Consider the following 16,386-nt stretch of genomic DNA (forward strand, 5'->3'; position numbering starts at 1 on the left):
ACAGGACTTCAAGGATCACATTTATATGTAATCCTTCATACATTATTATATAATTCGAACGTAATAGTACGTTTCACGGAAAAAACAATCATAAAACCAATAATGTATAGGACAGGTTTTCCCACTAGCTCGCTAAAAATCTTATCTATACATATTTATTTACCTGGTTATGTTAAGATCCACGTTTATGCTATTAATTAATATGGATACGTGCAGTGTTTAGTCATACTTGTACATTATGAATAATACTCCTACATAATTATCTATACTCTACATTATCGTGAGATAAATCAGACGTCGTCACGCGTAGGTCGTTTATTACTTGCGCTAACAAACAACTGTTAGAAAAATTATAATGGCAAAAAACAATCTGATATACGCCCTACCATTTACGACTACTATCATTTGCTTGCCTTGTTTTTATTAGCAGTAAAGCTCCTTGTGAATGAGTTCGTCCAGGAAAGTATTATGCCGTCCACTGACTAAAACGCGGCTACGCGACAAGTGCTCAAACATCCGTTTTAAATAGCATAAGGTAGAGCTCAAAATTGTCTATTTAAAAACTGTTAAAGTTATTTAACGAGTCGGACATATCGGAACTTAACCTAATTATATACACAGCTAAAATATTAAACAATTTCAATATTATAGAACGGATTATGCTCTTTTATGATATCTCAAAAATTATTTTGTCAACGTACGTGGCAGTATTGCCAAGTTACCTATTTCTGCCGCTAAACAGTAATGCTCACGTTACTGTGTTTCGGTTTTGAAAGGTAAGGGTGCTGGTGAAATTACACGTACACTCCCCTCTGATCTTTGCGATTTAAAGCTCTGAGCGGCACTGCAAGTGTAATGAACAGGCGTGTCGCTTACCATCAGGCGCTCAATTTGTTCGTCCCGTCATTTAGTACCATATACGTAAATAAATAGTGTAAATCGCACCTCCGGTGAAACAATGACTTAATTTACATTTGCTGAAATTTACAGCCTGTTAAAGTTTTATTTTTTGTTTTTAGGGCAAGTGAGCACATTTGAAGAGTTCTTAAGGAACGGCGTCCATTGGCGGTATGGCATGGCAAGGGATTTTTCAGCATCCCTACAAGCAAGCGCACACTGACGGCATTAAGCATACCGTCGCGACTAGGTGCTCGCGCCTAGCTTAGATCAATCGTAACTTTGCAAGTTGGTTAATTACCACTTGTATATTAAAAAATTGTAGTCTTACTGGAAAAAATGTTACGATACTGACCTGCTTCATCGTCATCCCACCTTTTTATCACCCTCTTTAATGGTTCCTGGCCACTTACTCCTAAAATTTTGAATCGTTCTCGAATTCCTTTTCCTTCCACTATTCTTACGTTGGTACATTGCGTTATCACTCGCATCAAAATTCTCGAAGCGCGAGGACGTGCTTATTAATCATCATGTAAAACTCAACTAGACGTAATTTTTGAAGCATTGGATATATATACGGATATAGACCCTGAAGGCCTTTCCTTTTCCTTTCCTACTTCTAATAAAGTTATGCGAACCAAAATGGAAAAGAAGAATATTTTGAGTGAAACTTAAAAGTGCCCTGTTAAGGTTCTAGTCAGCACACCAATGCCATTTCTACACTGGGTAAAGAGACTCTATATTATACTCTATGTGTACCATTTAAAGTTTAGATAGGTAAATATATTTTGCCTATTCCGATATCACTTGTTATTACTTAATTTTATTGGATAAAACCAGGAGATCGAGTCTATATAATAATAATTGTTTACTGTAAATCTAACTCTTACAAGTATTAATAAAAGCAAAGTGGTCTTTAGAGGTTGATACAGTGCAAATATACAAATAAAAAACGTGTCTCTTCTTTTGAGAAGGCTTTTATTTTTGTAGAATCTCAGACATTAAACGGCGAGATTCCTATCATTCTTGCCTCCATTAGGGTATTTGACTCATTTTTATCTGTGCTTAGCAAGTTATTTGAATTTGGTTTTCCTTCATTATTTAAATAATCACCAAAGATATTCATGGCTGGCCCTCTGGTCAAATGGAGTTACAATCTGCGTAAGATTACTGGCAGCACAAGGATATGACAACCTGAGGACCGGGCGAAATGGCGCACATTGAGAGAGACCTATGTCCAGCAGTGGATTACCATAGGCTGATGATGACGACGGTATTCCATTAAATTAAAACCAATACAGGAAAACTGCTCTATCTAACTTGCTATACAGCTTGTAAGGCGCTAATAAAGGATGGCGTCACCAATAAGAGTGCCGTTTTCAACCTTATTTATGATTTCCGTACCTATTTTATTTTTGACCAGTTTTAGCGGACCAGTTTTCACATTTGTCCATCAAATTAAGTCTATTAAAATGGTATGTTATGAATGTGCAAAAGATTTTGAACAAAAACATAACCGTAGCGGTTACCAGCGGTACCATCTGAACAAAAAGTATTCATCTTCGATACCTACTTGTTAAATGTTACAGTACAACGTGTTTAAAGTAAGGCCCATTTTCACACACCTTACAAACGGTTACGCAACAACTTCCGGCTCAATCTTATCAGCATAGGTTGGAAGAGGCAGATTGCATTTACTTAAATTTCAAGTAATACAGAGTATAGTAGTAGTAGTATAGTGTAGTTTGAAATACCAGAATTATTAAAAAAGTAATTTTTACCATAATACCAAATTTTAATTCTAAATACACTACCGTAGTAAAGTGCCGAGTATATTGATTGTAATGAATATTATGTATATGTTTTACTACATGATATTTATTTATTTTTTGTCAAATACGACGCTACTTTGTTATATTATTAATACAAAACTGAATACAAAATTCCTTCGATCTGACAGGACTCGAAACTGTGTCTGTATCATATCAAGGCGACAGCTCTACCAACTGAGCTACAGATCGAGTCTGCTACCTTACGAATTTTGCTATGCGTTAATTACCGTTCTTTGTTTTTGTTTTAACGACTTTTTGCCGTAGCGCAACCTATAAAAGTATATTTACACTCAACCAGGTCACTTTACAGCTATCAGAATGAAGAAAATATTGTCATAGATTTTCACAGATTGCGCTACGACATAAGGCTGTGTAACCTGTGAGAAATCTATAACAGTAAGTAGTTACTTCACTCTGGTTGCTGTAGAGGTACCTGGTTTAGTGAAGAAAATACTTTCATAAATTTCTCACAGGTGCTGCTACGGCAAAAAAAGTCGTTAAAACCAAAACCGTTAACTCGTTACATGTCAAAAATAATAGAATAAATTATTAGGACCAAATGCTGGGCAGTAGTAGGAAAATCAAGCTCAAAGTATAGTAATATGAAATTATAAGGAAAACTAGCTTAAAAAAAACAGAAACGAATAAATTATTGACAAAATATCTATATCAAACAAGTATTTATATTAATCCCGTCCAGTAGCCGGTCCGCAACATATACTAACAATACCGCGCGTTATCTTAGGTCTGTGCATACAATAATGTTCGAGATTTCTGGGGATACCCTCTTATGCACTCTGTATTACTTGAAATTAAAGTTAAATATACTTTGCCTATTCCGTTCTGTGCTTATCAGAGATATTAGTAGAAATAGTAGTTAGTACGGCAACACTGACGAAATGACCGAATATCAACATCGAGCAGTATTTTGCCTCACGTGGTTAGAGTATTGTAATTGCAATAATTAACCAAATCTTAAAGTAAAAATAAAATAATAATGATAATAATATGCCAGACAACCACACCAATTATGTGGTCTTAAACTACCAGAGCAACGCCCAACAGGCCCAATTTAGAAAAGTTCTTTTTTATAAAGTGTTTAATATAAATCTTAGAAAAAATTTTTTTCGATCCGGCCGGATTCGAACCGAAGCGTGGCAGACGCTAAGTGTTCGAGCTTTGTATTAATAATAAAAAAGTAGTGGAGTAATTTCACAAAAAAAAAGAATTGAATATCAATTCAACACAAATTTGATTTTTATTAATATAAAGTTCTTGGGTTTTTGCAATTGTTACACATAAGAAATTAAACTATTTTTCAGATCTATATGGCGTATATTTAATTCTTTTTTTTCAAACAAACCAACTTTTCGGGCCCTTTACAGGTCCTGGCCGACTCAGCTGATCAGTAAGCCGTAACAATGGAACCTGTAAAGGGCCCGAAACGTTGGTTTGTTTAAGAAACAAATATATGCGATTTAAGTCCCAAAAATAGTTTTGAGAAAAATAGATTAGATTAGGTAGGCCTTTCTAAGGGTCTAAATAACTGAAATATCGAACACAGTGTGTCCCCTCGAAGCGACGAATTAGAAAGAAGTCAATGTAAAATAATCTTTATTTCATAGGTAAGCAAATTAATTACACTTGAAATCGTAATATTGATTAAATTCTACTGCTCATTCGTAAGGCAGATTCCCCAGAGAAGAATTAGCAAAATACTGTATGAGCTGCTTTTTGTGTTTTCAAATTCAAATCATCTTCATTACATAGGTAAGCAAATTACACTCGAAATTATATAAAATTGTACAAACATTTGCACACATGTATTATTTACAATATTCATTTAAAACATCGAGACAATCTGCAAGAGCTAAATGGGCCACTACCAGGAATTTTTGTCATCCTAGTATGCAGAAACTGTAATGTAAAGTTTTTGTTTCCCTTTAGTTTTAAACCCAGTGAATGGCAAATTTTGAATATCAACCATTCATCTTATTATAAAATCGTAAACATTGCACCTGTAATTAATTTGTGACTTTGTGAAAACGTCTGTCAAGTACAGCTAGTTTATTTTTATTCCTTGTATTAATCTTATGACACAATATTATTTTCAGTTTTAATGTCTTAATATTGATTTGTAATGATTAAAAGTTAAGTTTAACTTATTTATTTACATATATCTCTTCAATATTTTGTTTATTTTTTATTTAATAGCACATAGTAAATAATTTTTCGTTAAATAAAAATATGTGACGTTTATTTCGTAAAATTATAACAGCGCCATCTATATACTCCTTGGCGAAATTAACAGTTGACACTAGACTATAGTTCCAAACTCACAACGTGATTATAAAGACTCAGCTTGTTTATTTATTTTTCTTCATGAAAATGCGGAATAATTATTGAAAACTTCGTAATTTTAATAGATTTTTTTATTACATAGTTTTCTTTTCTTAATAGTCAAAATTGTCTGAATGTAAATAACATTAAGTAGGTACTTAAACATTATACTACGAGAAGGTGATTCGAAACATCAAAAAAGAAAGATGGCATTATATAGTTCACATAGCGTTATCTCTTTCCTATTTTTAGTAAGGAATAGACAATATTGGGAAATCATTCGTTCTTTCAATAACTTTTTCAATAATACATTACTTGGTTGACAGGTTCGCCATGGTACGAATATGAGTAATATTTACAATAAGGTTACTTAAGCTTGCATTGAAATAAGATTGTTTTTGGAAAGGTTATGGTAGGCCCCCTGGACAGCATCAACGCCCCCCAATTGCTTCTGAGGACCCCATAAGACTCTTCAGCGCACACTGGGAGGCGGTAGTGCTCTAGGGGATGAATTAGGTTCGGCTTTTCGCTAGAAACGGTCGTAAAACGTCTCTGATTCATCACGTCGAATACTTTACTAAAAAAAAGTATTTATTGAAATGAAAAGGAAATTATTTCAGACTGTAATATTATTTATATACTAGAACATTTTATGTGGATGTTCAAATTCAATTTTTCGTTGCAATCCTTTGGACCATTGAAATCGTTATAATAAAGTCAATACGCTAGTGTACACAAGGCGCGAAGTGGCGTATAATTGATAATTTATCCGTAACACGCATACCAGCTTTGAATTATAATTACGAAAACTAGTACAGTGGTCCTATAGTACAATTAATAATCTATTATAAATTACGCCCAGACAGTTTTTTAATAGGCATTGGTAGTAATATTATGGATAGGTGAAAATGTAGTTCAGAAGAGTAGTAAAGCAGAATATACTCGAATTAAACTATTTTAATCTACTTTAAAAAAAGGAGGATGATCTCAATTCGACTATATTTCTTGTTTTTTTTTAAACTCAAGTGAAGGGACGAACAAGTAAGATACACGCCTGTCCATAACAATTGCAGTGACACTCAGTGCTTTAAATTGCAAAGATCTGAGGGGAACTGCCACTGCGCCCGTCACCCCGCGACATAAGTTGACAGTCCCAGTGCCTGTAATTTTATCAGCACCCTTAACCTTCAAAACCGCAACACAATAATGCTGTTATTTCTGTTTGGCGGCAGAAATAGGTAAGGTGACAGTACTTCCCTGGACGAACTCTTTCACAAGGAGCTCTACTGCTACTAAGTGTGTACGTTAAACGATTACTCCGATATTTATAAACCGATTTCGATGATTCTTTTTTCGTTCCCATTATAATGCAACTGTGATAATATGCGTTTACTGCTAAAATGAAGTAGGAATGGTGATGGTATTCACTCATGCAATCACTGACGATCGAAAGAGCCTTTGTAAACTACCATGGAAATTACTACGCATATCTAAATGTCTGTCTCGTTAAATCGGCAATTTAGTGTATGGGTCGTTTTCAGATAACCTCCAAAAATGTGTCCCTTTCAAAAACTTTTATGTTATTACATGAACGCTAAGCATTATTTATTTAATATGATTGCTTGATTGCTTAGTCTGTGTTACGCATAAAAAGACTACTTTACTACGTCACAGTAATAAATAAAAATTAAAAAAGTGGGCTATTTCTCATTCATGGGAGCAGGTTCCACGTCGCCCTAATTTTAAGAAAAGAAGAAAAAATTAAACTCTCGTGGAAATCGCAATATTCCCCATCGAGGATAAATTCTAATAACTTTCACGTCGAATACACACCGTAACTTTCCAATTTATTATAAACAAATATGTTTTCTTGGGAATACAAAATGTGTTTCAATTTTTCTGATCATTAGTGTCACTTCAACTAAAAGCCTCCTAATAACAAAAGTGAATTTTGCATCACCTTCACCCTTTGCACACATGAAAAGGGGCTCCTATCAGATTGGAGTGTACACAGTAAAGTAACCTGTGCATCTCCGTTTTACCAAAAAATCGACTTAAATATCAATTTCAGCGCTAGTGACTAAATCGTTCTCATTCATGTAAAGCTATCTATCTAAATAAGTATTAAGTAATAGTTTTATAAACTTTATTGTACATCAATCACACAAAGGGAACTTTAAAATCCATGGACTTTTATAACGGTCCAGCATATTTTACACACTTGACAATTAAAAATGTATCCAAATATCATTATTGTCGCTCTCATTCTTGTCTACTTTTAAGTCAAATAATTACTTTAAGCCAAACATTTACTTGAAATATAACAATTAGATGGTGATAGTGGTGGTGATGACGGTGGTGACGATGATGATGGTGGTGATGATGACGATGGTGATGGTGGTGAGGATGACGATGATTGTGATGATGATGTGAATGGTAATGATGCTGAAGATACATTTATTTATTAATTACATATAGATAGATAGATGGTCTTAAACGGATAAAAAGGATTTTGATACAAGAAGTTATATTAAAATATTTGTTACATGTTAAATGATTTTAAATGTTCTTTTTTGAACGATGAAACGTGTGTTGTAATAATAATTTCTCATTACTGTGCCGTCTTTTTCATTTATGCTTATGAGAAAATCATTCGTGTTACTGCAATCTCATTCGTGTTACTGCAATCTCATTCGTGTTATTGCAATTTCATTCGTGTAACCTAAAATATAGTTTTTTTTTCGTTGTATTTAACTTAAATATGTCTGTGATTTTATATTCATTGACATTGCTTGAACTTATTTGTACTTTTAAGACCTTAAAACCAAAAGAGAAAAGGGTTTTATAAAAATGACTCAAAAAGTGCCATTGAAATTCGGAAAGTGAAATTCACCCGTATGTGTATGTGACGCACTTAATACGGCATTTGGGTATTCGGTATACAATTTCGATTATTATTTTTTTGTTAGAAAGAGTGTTCGTCAGTAGCGGTCCCGTTGATAAAAAATTATACCTCTAAGGGTGGCAAATTAGGGGATGAATCCAGTTTATTGGATTTCACTAAATTTCAATAAAATTTGGCAAATATATGTAACTACATAAACTGTTGAGATCGGTTTTTTTACATAAAAAGTTACAATTATTAACACTGAATCATTATTCAGAATCACATTTCTGAATGATTTCCCTAGAGGAATTTGTATTACCATTTTGTACTCATAAAATATATTGTTCCCAGACATACAATTTTAATATACGTGTCCCAGTAAAACGTCTTCGGAACAAAGTTAGTCCTCTACTTCCATGGCTTCGAAAAACAGTTTTCGGTTAAAATTCTCCCATCACAAGACTATGCAAATTGGTAAATGGATATAACGATCAATGACGACATCGTCGCCTTACTTTTTCAAACTAGTATCTTAAAGAACATAGTTACTGAAATGCAAAAAATGGATTGTAATTATATACAAATTTTACAGGCTGATTTCATATCACATTTCCTTCATATTTACACACTAGCTTTTACCTATTGTTAAAGTAATGCATCCAAATTAACACCCCTGATAAGAAATTTAAAATAAATAGAAAGTTTTGCCATCTCCTGAATAATCACTCGCACAGTTAGAAGATACGAATTTGAGAAAGTAAGGCATCGACATGTCTCGTTATAATGAATCCCAGTTAATTAAATATAGTTTTTTTTAAATCTTCTTTTCTTATAGCTTTTTTAATGGTATCAAGTAATTGGACGAACAAGTAGTGGGCCAGTGCCACTCAGAGCTATTAATCACAAAGATCTGAGGGTCACTGCCACTACGCCCGTCACCCAGTTACATAAACTGACAAGACCTGTAATTGCTGCAGAATGGAAAGGAAGTGAATTTTTGTAACGAAATTGTACGATAGCATAATGAACTTTATGCCAATTGGATAACGCACAAACTAGATACGATACGGTAACTACAGGAATTATCCGGAAGAAGCGCGATCTGCTTTTTGGCTTGTATCTAGTTTGTACGTTATACAATTCACACAAATCTCATGCTACAAAATTTGTTTTCGTTCCATTCCGCAGTATACATTACCTAATTGAGCCTTATATGTTGGATTTTATTTTTTATCATCAGGTCAACATTTTTGTAACCCTGTAAGTGAAATAAACACAAATAGTAATATTACAAATTTCACTCAAGTAATCGTAAAGATAACGTCAATGTTGTGAATTACCTGTGTTTAAAAGATTGTATTACGAACCCATTGGATTACGAACGAAACGTCAGAGCTCTCTTTAAAGTGGCCATGTTATAATAATCTATCACGTGTTTATTACAAGATTGCGTAGACATAGTGTGGTTCCAAACCATTATTTGATAAGCGACTTGTTAAAACCGAACGTTAATGGTTATGTTTATGTTATAAAACGCATTTTATATTAATATCAAGATCGATATTGTACGGACAAAACCGGGTCCACTATTTCAAAGAAAATTTGAATTGAATTCTATGCCTTTTGCACATACGTTTGTAAGTCAAAGTTGCTTGCTCCATTACACATTAGAATCATCAGTTTCTTTAGTATCAAATAAACGTATTCAATACGAAGCTTTCAGTTATTAAGCATAATTATTTTAGTACATCTAAGTTACATATAACAAATTTGTTTTTTATGATATCATTTGACAGGACGAACAAGACTGGTGGTAATTGACACGCCTATGCATAGCAATTGAGTGCCACTCAAAGTTTTAAATAGCAAAGATATGAGAGGCACTGCCACCGCACTCGTCACCCTGAGACATAAGTTGACAAGTCCTATGTGCCTGTAATTTCACCAGTACTCTTACGCGGTAATGCTCACATTACAGCCCTGGGCGACCTGTTTCACAAAGCGCTCTACTGCTGCTAAAACTACTGTTTTTAAAAATACTTTCACGTTCAAGAAAAAACTCTTAAGAGTCTTCAACACGCACAGTTAGTCATCAACATGCACAGGGCCGGCATTGCAGCTTGTTTGTATAGGTAGTTATAAGAAAATTCTTGTGTCCTTACAGCTTGACCAACACGCCCAGCAAGATATTGGATAACAATCTTGATTATAAAATAATAATAATTAGAATAATAAAGCGATGTTTACTTTCTCAAAATCGTATCTTTAATAATAATAATAATAACGCACACACTCAACATAGCCCCGCACTAGGGAAACCCTGTGTCGCGGGTGCCATGGACACACACATAGACAACCACAAATTACACCCAAACTCACGAGAGAAATAAATGTAGGCCATACACATATTTCTCCCGGCCTGGGAATCGAACCCAAGACCTCTGCATGGCAGTCCGGCGTGGTAACCGTTCGGCCACGGAGGCAGTTTAAAGAGTGATTATTCAGGAGGTGGCAAAACTTTCTATTTACATTGAATTTCTTATCAAGGGTGTTAATTTCGACGCATTACTTTAAGAATATGTAAAAGCCAGTGCGTGAATGAGAAGAAAAAGTGATGTGAAATCAGCTTGCAAAATTTGAACATATAATCCACTTTGTGTTTTAAGGTACGAGTTTGAGAAAGTAAGGCGAAGAAAAGTAATAATCTCAATACAGAGTGCTAAAAAGACCGACCTCAAAAGTCATTCATGCCCTAGTTTGCTACCCTTGGAGGTGGAATATTTACTTCAAATTTAAATGGGACCACTTCTGCGGCGCCCTCTTTCCAACAAAAAAGAATCATCAAAATCGGTTCACAAATGCCATAGTTATCGTATAATGTTATGCGTACGTACAAAAAAATATACACTCGAATTGAGAACCTCGTCCTTTTTTTTGAAGTCGGTTAAAAAACGCAAAATAATGGTAACAACAAATTGTAAAGCTAAACAGCTCTACAAGAACATTTTACAAAATTTTAAAAAGCGGCTATAAGTTGCGACCAACTGTCCGCGAACAACATCAGCAATCCGGTTAAGAATTATTGCTAATACCCCATTAATCGGAGTCTTTTTGTTATAAATTTTATAATATCAAATGACAGGACGGACAAGTCCTGCGCCTTATGGCAAGCTACACGCCTATCCATAACAGTTGCATTGCCAATCAGAACTTTAAATCGCAAAAATTTGAGGGGCACTGCCACTGCGCCCGTCAGTCTAAGACATACCACACACAGAGCCGTTTAAATTTGACACTCAAGACAGTCACCGATTAGGGCGATGCCAATCTTGTCAAATTTGATGTACCAAAACGCAAGCGTGTCTATTCTCCACAAAACGGAGTCTCTTTGAGCTGATTGCGACTTTTCGTGATATATCCATGCCGATAGCCGACCGTCTCCAGCTACTTGGAATGGACTTGTCGTCCAATCTGAACTTCGGCAGATACATTGAATCCATCGCTAAAAAGCAGCCAGGAAGCTTGGCATCCTTTCCAAGGTGAGGCGTTACTTCACACCGGGACAGTTGCTTCAGCAGTATCAAGCTACTAGCCGGTCGTGTATGGAATACTGCTGCCACCTGTGGGATGGCTCTGCTATATACCAAATGGCCACCTTGGATCCAATAAACAAGCGTGCCAAGAGGCTCATAGGTGACTCGGAATCAGTAGAGGCGAAGCTGCAAAGCCTTGAACATCGCCGTAAAGTTGCCTGCTTATCGGTATTTTACAGGATATATCACGGAGAGTGTGCGAATGAATTATACGATTTAATTCCGCCTTCCCATCACCGGGGGACTAGACTATGTTGTGGATATTCCAAAGATTTGCATGAAGCGTTACGCTTCCACATTTATAAGGCGATACGAACGGATATGGAGTGTAATTCCCTGCCTGCAGACTTGTTCCCTGAACGTTATAACTTGGACCTTTTCAAGGCGAGTGCCCATAAGTGCACTACACTCCTCGGCACAGATAGTTTATCAAACAACTTTCGATTTAAGAGTTTTAAAACTGATAATACGCCAACCCACCCCCTATCAGCCTTAATTTATCAATATAACCTAAATGAATAAACAATGATTAGATACGTGTTGCCGCAAAATCAGTCACATTTAAAGTGGTATTATTTTTGTAACTTGGTATATACTTCTTACCTATGCTGTTGCAATATTAAAAAAATAACAGTATTGTAGATATTAAGTTGTATATGCTACCCGAATACCCCAATGAAAGAGACAACTTTGAAAATTAAAATCTGAAGGAGGACATTCATCTCTTTATCATTCAAGGAAAGTGTCAGAATGTTTTATTTATAAATATAATGATGTAACTTTAAAAAAAAATCGCTGTTATCGCCAACATTAAGAGATAAGTCGACGATACCACGACTGTAACGCTAAAGGAAAGAAAAAAAGAAAAAGCAAACGATTCAAAATTTACCAAAAATATTTCGGCGAATTGCTCCTACAAATAAACTTAAAAGCTAATAGGTAATCGTTGAAAAACCAAATATAAAGGCACGACAACAAGCACATAGAAAAATTCGTGAGGTCCGCTGGTTCGTTCCGTGGCTTAAGGTGCCTACAGATACGATCGACAATTGTCGATCGTCAGTGTCGATCGACAATGTCGATTAGGAGCCTACAGACATGATCGAAGGACTTTTTTCTGAGTGTTCGATTTTTGTGTTAATAATTATAAATAAACTTAAGTTTAGGTGGCTTACCTAGAATTGCCACGGGTGCCAAGTCTACGTGGGCGTACGGTCGGATACACTTGCTTCATCACTTTGCCGAAGTCCGCCGTCGACAGCGGCTTCATATTGCTGCTCATACAATGCGCTCTGTTAAAAAAAAGTAAAAAAATTAACATTATATATTACATAATCTCATTACAGAAACTAAAAAAACCGACCTCAAAAGTACGCGGGATTACGTCTATTTGCTAAGTTTTATTACAATATTCCCTAGTTCGCCACTATCCGGGACTTGACACAGGAGATAATAAAAATCGGTTCTCACTACTCAAAGTACATTGAGAGAAAAACGCCTTCAATTGGAGAATAGCAAAAGAAAATAGAAAACCAACCATTAAAATAATTGCTCCTTAAGTAAAATTTAGGCGCTTTTTATAAAAATGAATGTTTATGCGTGATCAGCCACCCTTAGAGGTGGATGATTTTCTTCAAAATGAAATGGGACCACTATGGAGGTACCCTCTTACCAACAAAAAAAGAATTATGAAAATCGGTTCACAAATACCGGAGCTATCGCGTAACATACATATAAAAAAAACAGTCGAATTGAGAACCTCCTCCTTTTTTTGAAGTCGGTTAAACACGAGTTCAGAGTAATTCAATACCATATCATTTCATACAAATACGTGAAGTTTACGAGTATAAGCAACGAGCCCTGTACCGGGGTCGGGATTGGCCTGCGGCGCGTGGTCGCGGTTTACATTACGGAGTGTGCTTGTGCTCTTTGGTGGCACAGCAGTTAGTAAAATGGACGCTTGATGAGGAGGTTCAGGGTTCGATTCCCGACTAGAGCTAATTTATTAAACAAACATTTTAAGTTAGTTCTGGTGTGGGTATTCTGAGTATTGTGCTCAGAGTTCTTCTGGTACGTATAGTACAGTAATTTAGCTAGTTTAAGACCAGAAAATTGGTGTGATTGTCTGGCATTATTATAATATATATTTTTTCCCTAAAATACTTCTAACCTGTCTGGCATAGCTTCCAAGAAAAAGGAGTCTAGGTCTGGGAGACGGTCGAGATACAACAACGCTGTAAGTATTTTATTTTCACTAGATCCGAAAGTATGCTTTACATTTTTTACAGTTGTGAGGTTTTGTACTGGTAACAGAGCCTCCATTATCCTATCTAGGTACGTATGGTGGTGTGCGAATGCTTCAGGCTTCGCCCTTAAAAAATTAAAATAGCTCTTTAACGGCGACCATATTTTAAAATTGCAAAGAAATATTTTGATCGCAAACTATTATCAAGCAATCCTAGAAATCTTTTCGTGCCCGTTTTCAGTTCGAACAAAGCAAGTTTTTATTAACAACTAAAAAGTTTTTTTTTTAAGCAGATTATGATTGACGACATGCAGATTTTAATCGGATTAGAACATTTTTTCTGCTGACAAAAAGCGCTGGTACAGCGGTAGTATTGACAAATGGCCAAAAACTAATGTTGACCAAAAATTATTATCAAGCACTCCTAGACCCCGCCACATGCCAATTGTCAAAGGGATTAGAGCAAATTTGTTTCTGCCGCCAAAGAGCGCTTGTATAACGGCCATATTTGAGAATGGCGAAAAACTAATTTTGACCATAAATTTTTATCCGGTACTCCAAGAGCCCTTACATGCCATTTTTCAGCCAATCTATTTCGGCAGCCATTTTTAACAAAAAAGAAGCTTATACAGGTGTCTATTAAGTCGACGTCAAGCCGGGACGGGGATGTGAAAAAAGTCATGGCCTACAAAAAAGCCCATGGTACTATGGTAATATACCCATACATGTTACGATTTTTACGTTTTTAACACCTTTGGACGCGACTGTACTCAAACATAACGGTCTTTTTCTATTTTTCTTTTTATTATCTTAAATCAATGATTTAAGATTTTCCAACTGGAAACACTGGTCTTTCATACTCTATAAAATGTGTTAATACGTTAAATGTATAATTTAGACTTTCTTCCTGTAGTTTTCATGAAATATCGTTTTTATTGTCTTTTGTTTGACACATTTATGAGTGGAAAAAACATATACCTACTTTATGTACGAGTAGAAATGTATTTAACTGGTAAACGCCTTTTTCCCATGAGCTTAAAAAAATATCCCTGTAAAGTTACTTTTAAATCAAAGTAGTGTTGATTTTTGATATCTATGTACATGTTGTCAGTAAAATTGACCAGTTCTCTTAAATTTCACAATATACGAAGCTAGAACCTAATTTATACCTTTAAAATACTACCTTTACAGGAAAAACTAAGCACTTACATGTATTCATCATAAACATCTTGTTTGGGCAAGGAGACGTCGGGATCGACTTCCAAATGAGTTTGTATCCATGTCACCGTTTGTTGAAGTTCCGCTCTGAAAAGTACAATAAAGTTTAAAAATTTTTAACCGACTTCAAAAAAAGAATGGTTTCTCAATTCGTCTATGATTTTTTTTGTATGTATGTTACGCGATAACTTCACCATTTGTGAGCCAATTTTGATGATTCTTTTTTTGTAGGAAAGAAGGTACCTCAGATGTGGTCCCATTTAAATTTCAAGAAAATATTCCACCTCTAAGGGTGGCAAACTAGAGGATGAATGACTTTTGAGGTCGGTTTTTTAACCGGAGGTTAGGTTATCTACTACCTATTCTATCTTATTACACCACGTTCCGCCATGCGTGTGTGTGTAGGGTGTAGCACAATGTGTGTTGTGGACTTTACACAACTTCCGAAATTTTGGCAACTTTTCCTGTATGCTTGGTTGTCTAACCCAATGTATTATTTACTATATGTATAGGTAGATGTAATTGAAACAAAGTTTTCCTAAACAGAGTAGTTTTTGCCGATCCTCCTCGTGAAAAGGGTCTCCCTCTTTCACTCTATCCTCTGTATTATATATACAGGGTGTCCCAAAACTCAACGTCAAGCGGTCACTGGGCGAGAGGCCAGGTTATATCAGTTCTGGTAAAAATTAAAAAAAAAATCCATGTCACTTAGTTAAGTGATAATAGGCATTTTTTTGAAAATGTTGAAAATCGATACCCTAGACCACATGTTTAGGTACTGTCATCACAAATTTTCAAATTTTGGAGTGATTTTTTTTAACGTCATCATAAATAACCATGCTATTTATTGCAGTCACAAATCAAACAATAAACGTTATGAGTTTAGTAAAAAAATAAGTTTCATTGGGTCGTAGCTTAAAAAAAATATGTCAGCTAGCTTTGACACTTCATATTTTTTTAAAAATGTACTACACTACCCTGGGCAAGTTATTTTAAAAGATGGCCCATATAATCATGATTTCAAAATGGTTCAATACTTGCCACTCTTCATTCCATAAAAAATATTATAACTTATTTTTTGCACAAGGAGCTTGTTTAAAAAAAAACTCATGCCGTGATAAATAATACTTTTGTGTGCTCAAAGATTGGCTTTAACATCGCGGAAGTGAGATGGTCATATGTGATAGAGTGAGATGGATAGTGACGCTGTGCGACATGAATTAGAGTGAGCGAGACGGATAGTGACGCCGATGCTCTATTATTGATCAATGGTTATTATCATTTAGTACGTTACGTTGCTTCGTTTACTGTGCATCTTCACGTAATCGTGTAACTTTTGTACTGACGACTTTGGCTTGTGTTACCCTGGACTTG

At 35.2% G+C, this 16,386-nt stretch overlaps 1 protein-coding gene across 2 annotated transcripts in view; it reads right to left on the reverse strand.

The window, feature by feature from the left end:
• Positions 1 to 16,386, reverse strand: part of LOC113233025 — a 32,207-nt gene that overhangs the window by 11,312 nt on the left and 4,509 nt on the right. For both annotated transcript variants that reach the window (XM_026467963.1, XM_026467962.1), the window contains exons 3-4: positions 15,004 to 15,099; positions 12,725 to 12,841 (exon numbers count right to left, since the gene is read on the reverse strand). In XM_026467963.1, coding sequence (XP_026323748.1) covers positions 12,725 to 12,841; positions 15,004 to 15,099 — 213 coding nt within the window. The remainder of the gene's footprint in view (positions 1 to 12,724; positions 12,842 to 15,003; positions 15,100 to 16,386) is intronic.

This window comes from Hyposmocoma kahamanoa, unplaced genomic scaffold (assembly GCF_003589595.1).
Source record: "Hyposmocoma kahamanoa isolate Upper Pololo Valley unplaced genomic scaffold, ASM358959v1 78, whole genome shotgun sequence".
NCBI classification, from domain to species: Eukaryota; Metazoa; Arthropoda; class Insecta; order Lepidoptera; family Cosmopterigidae; genus Hyposmocoma; species Hyposmocoma kahamanoa.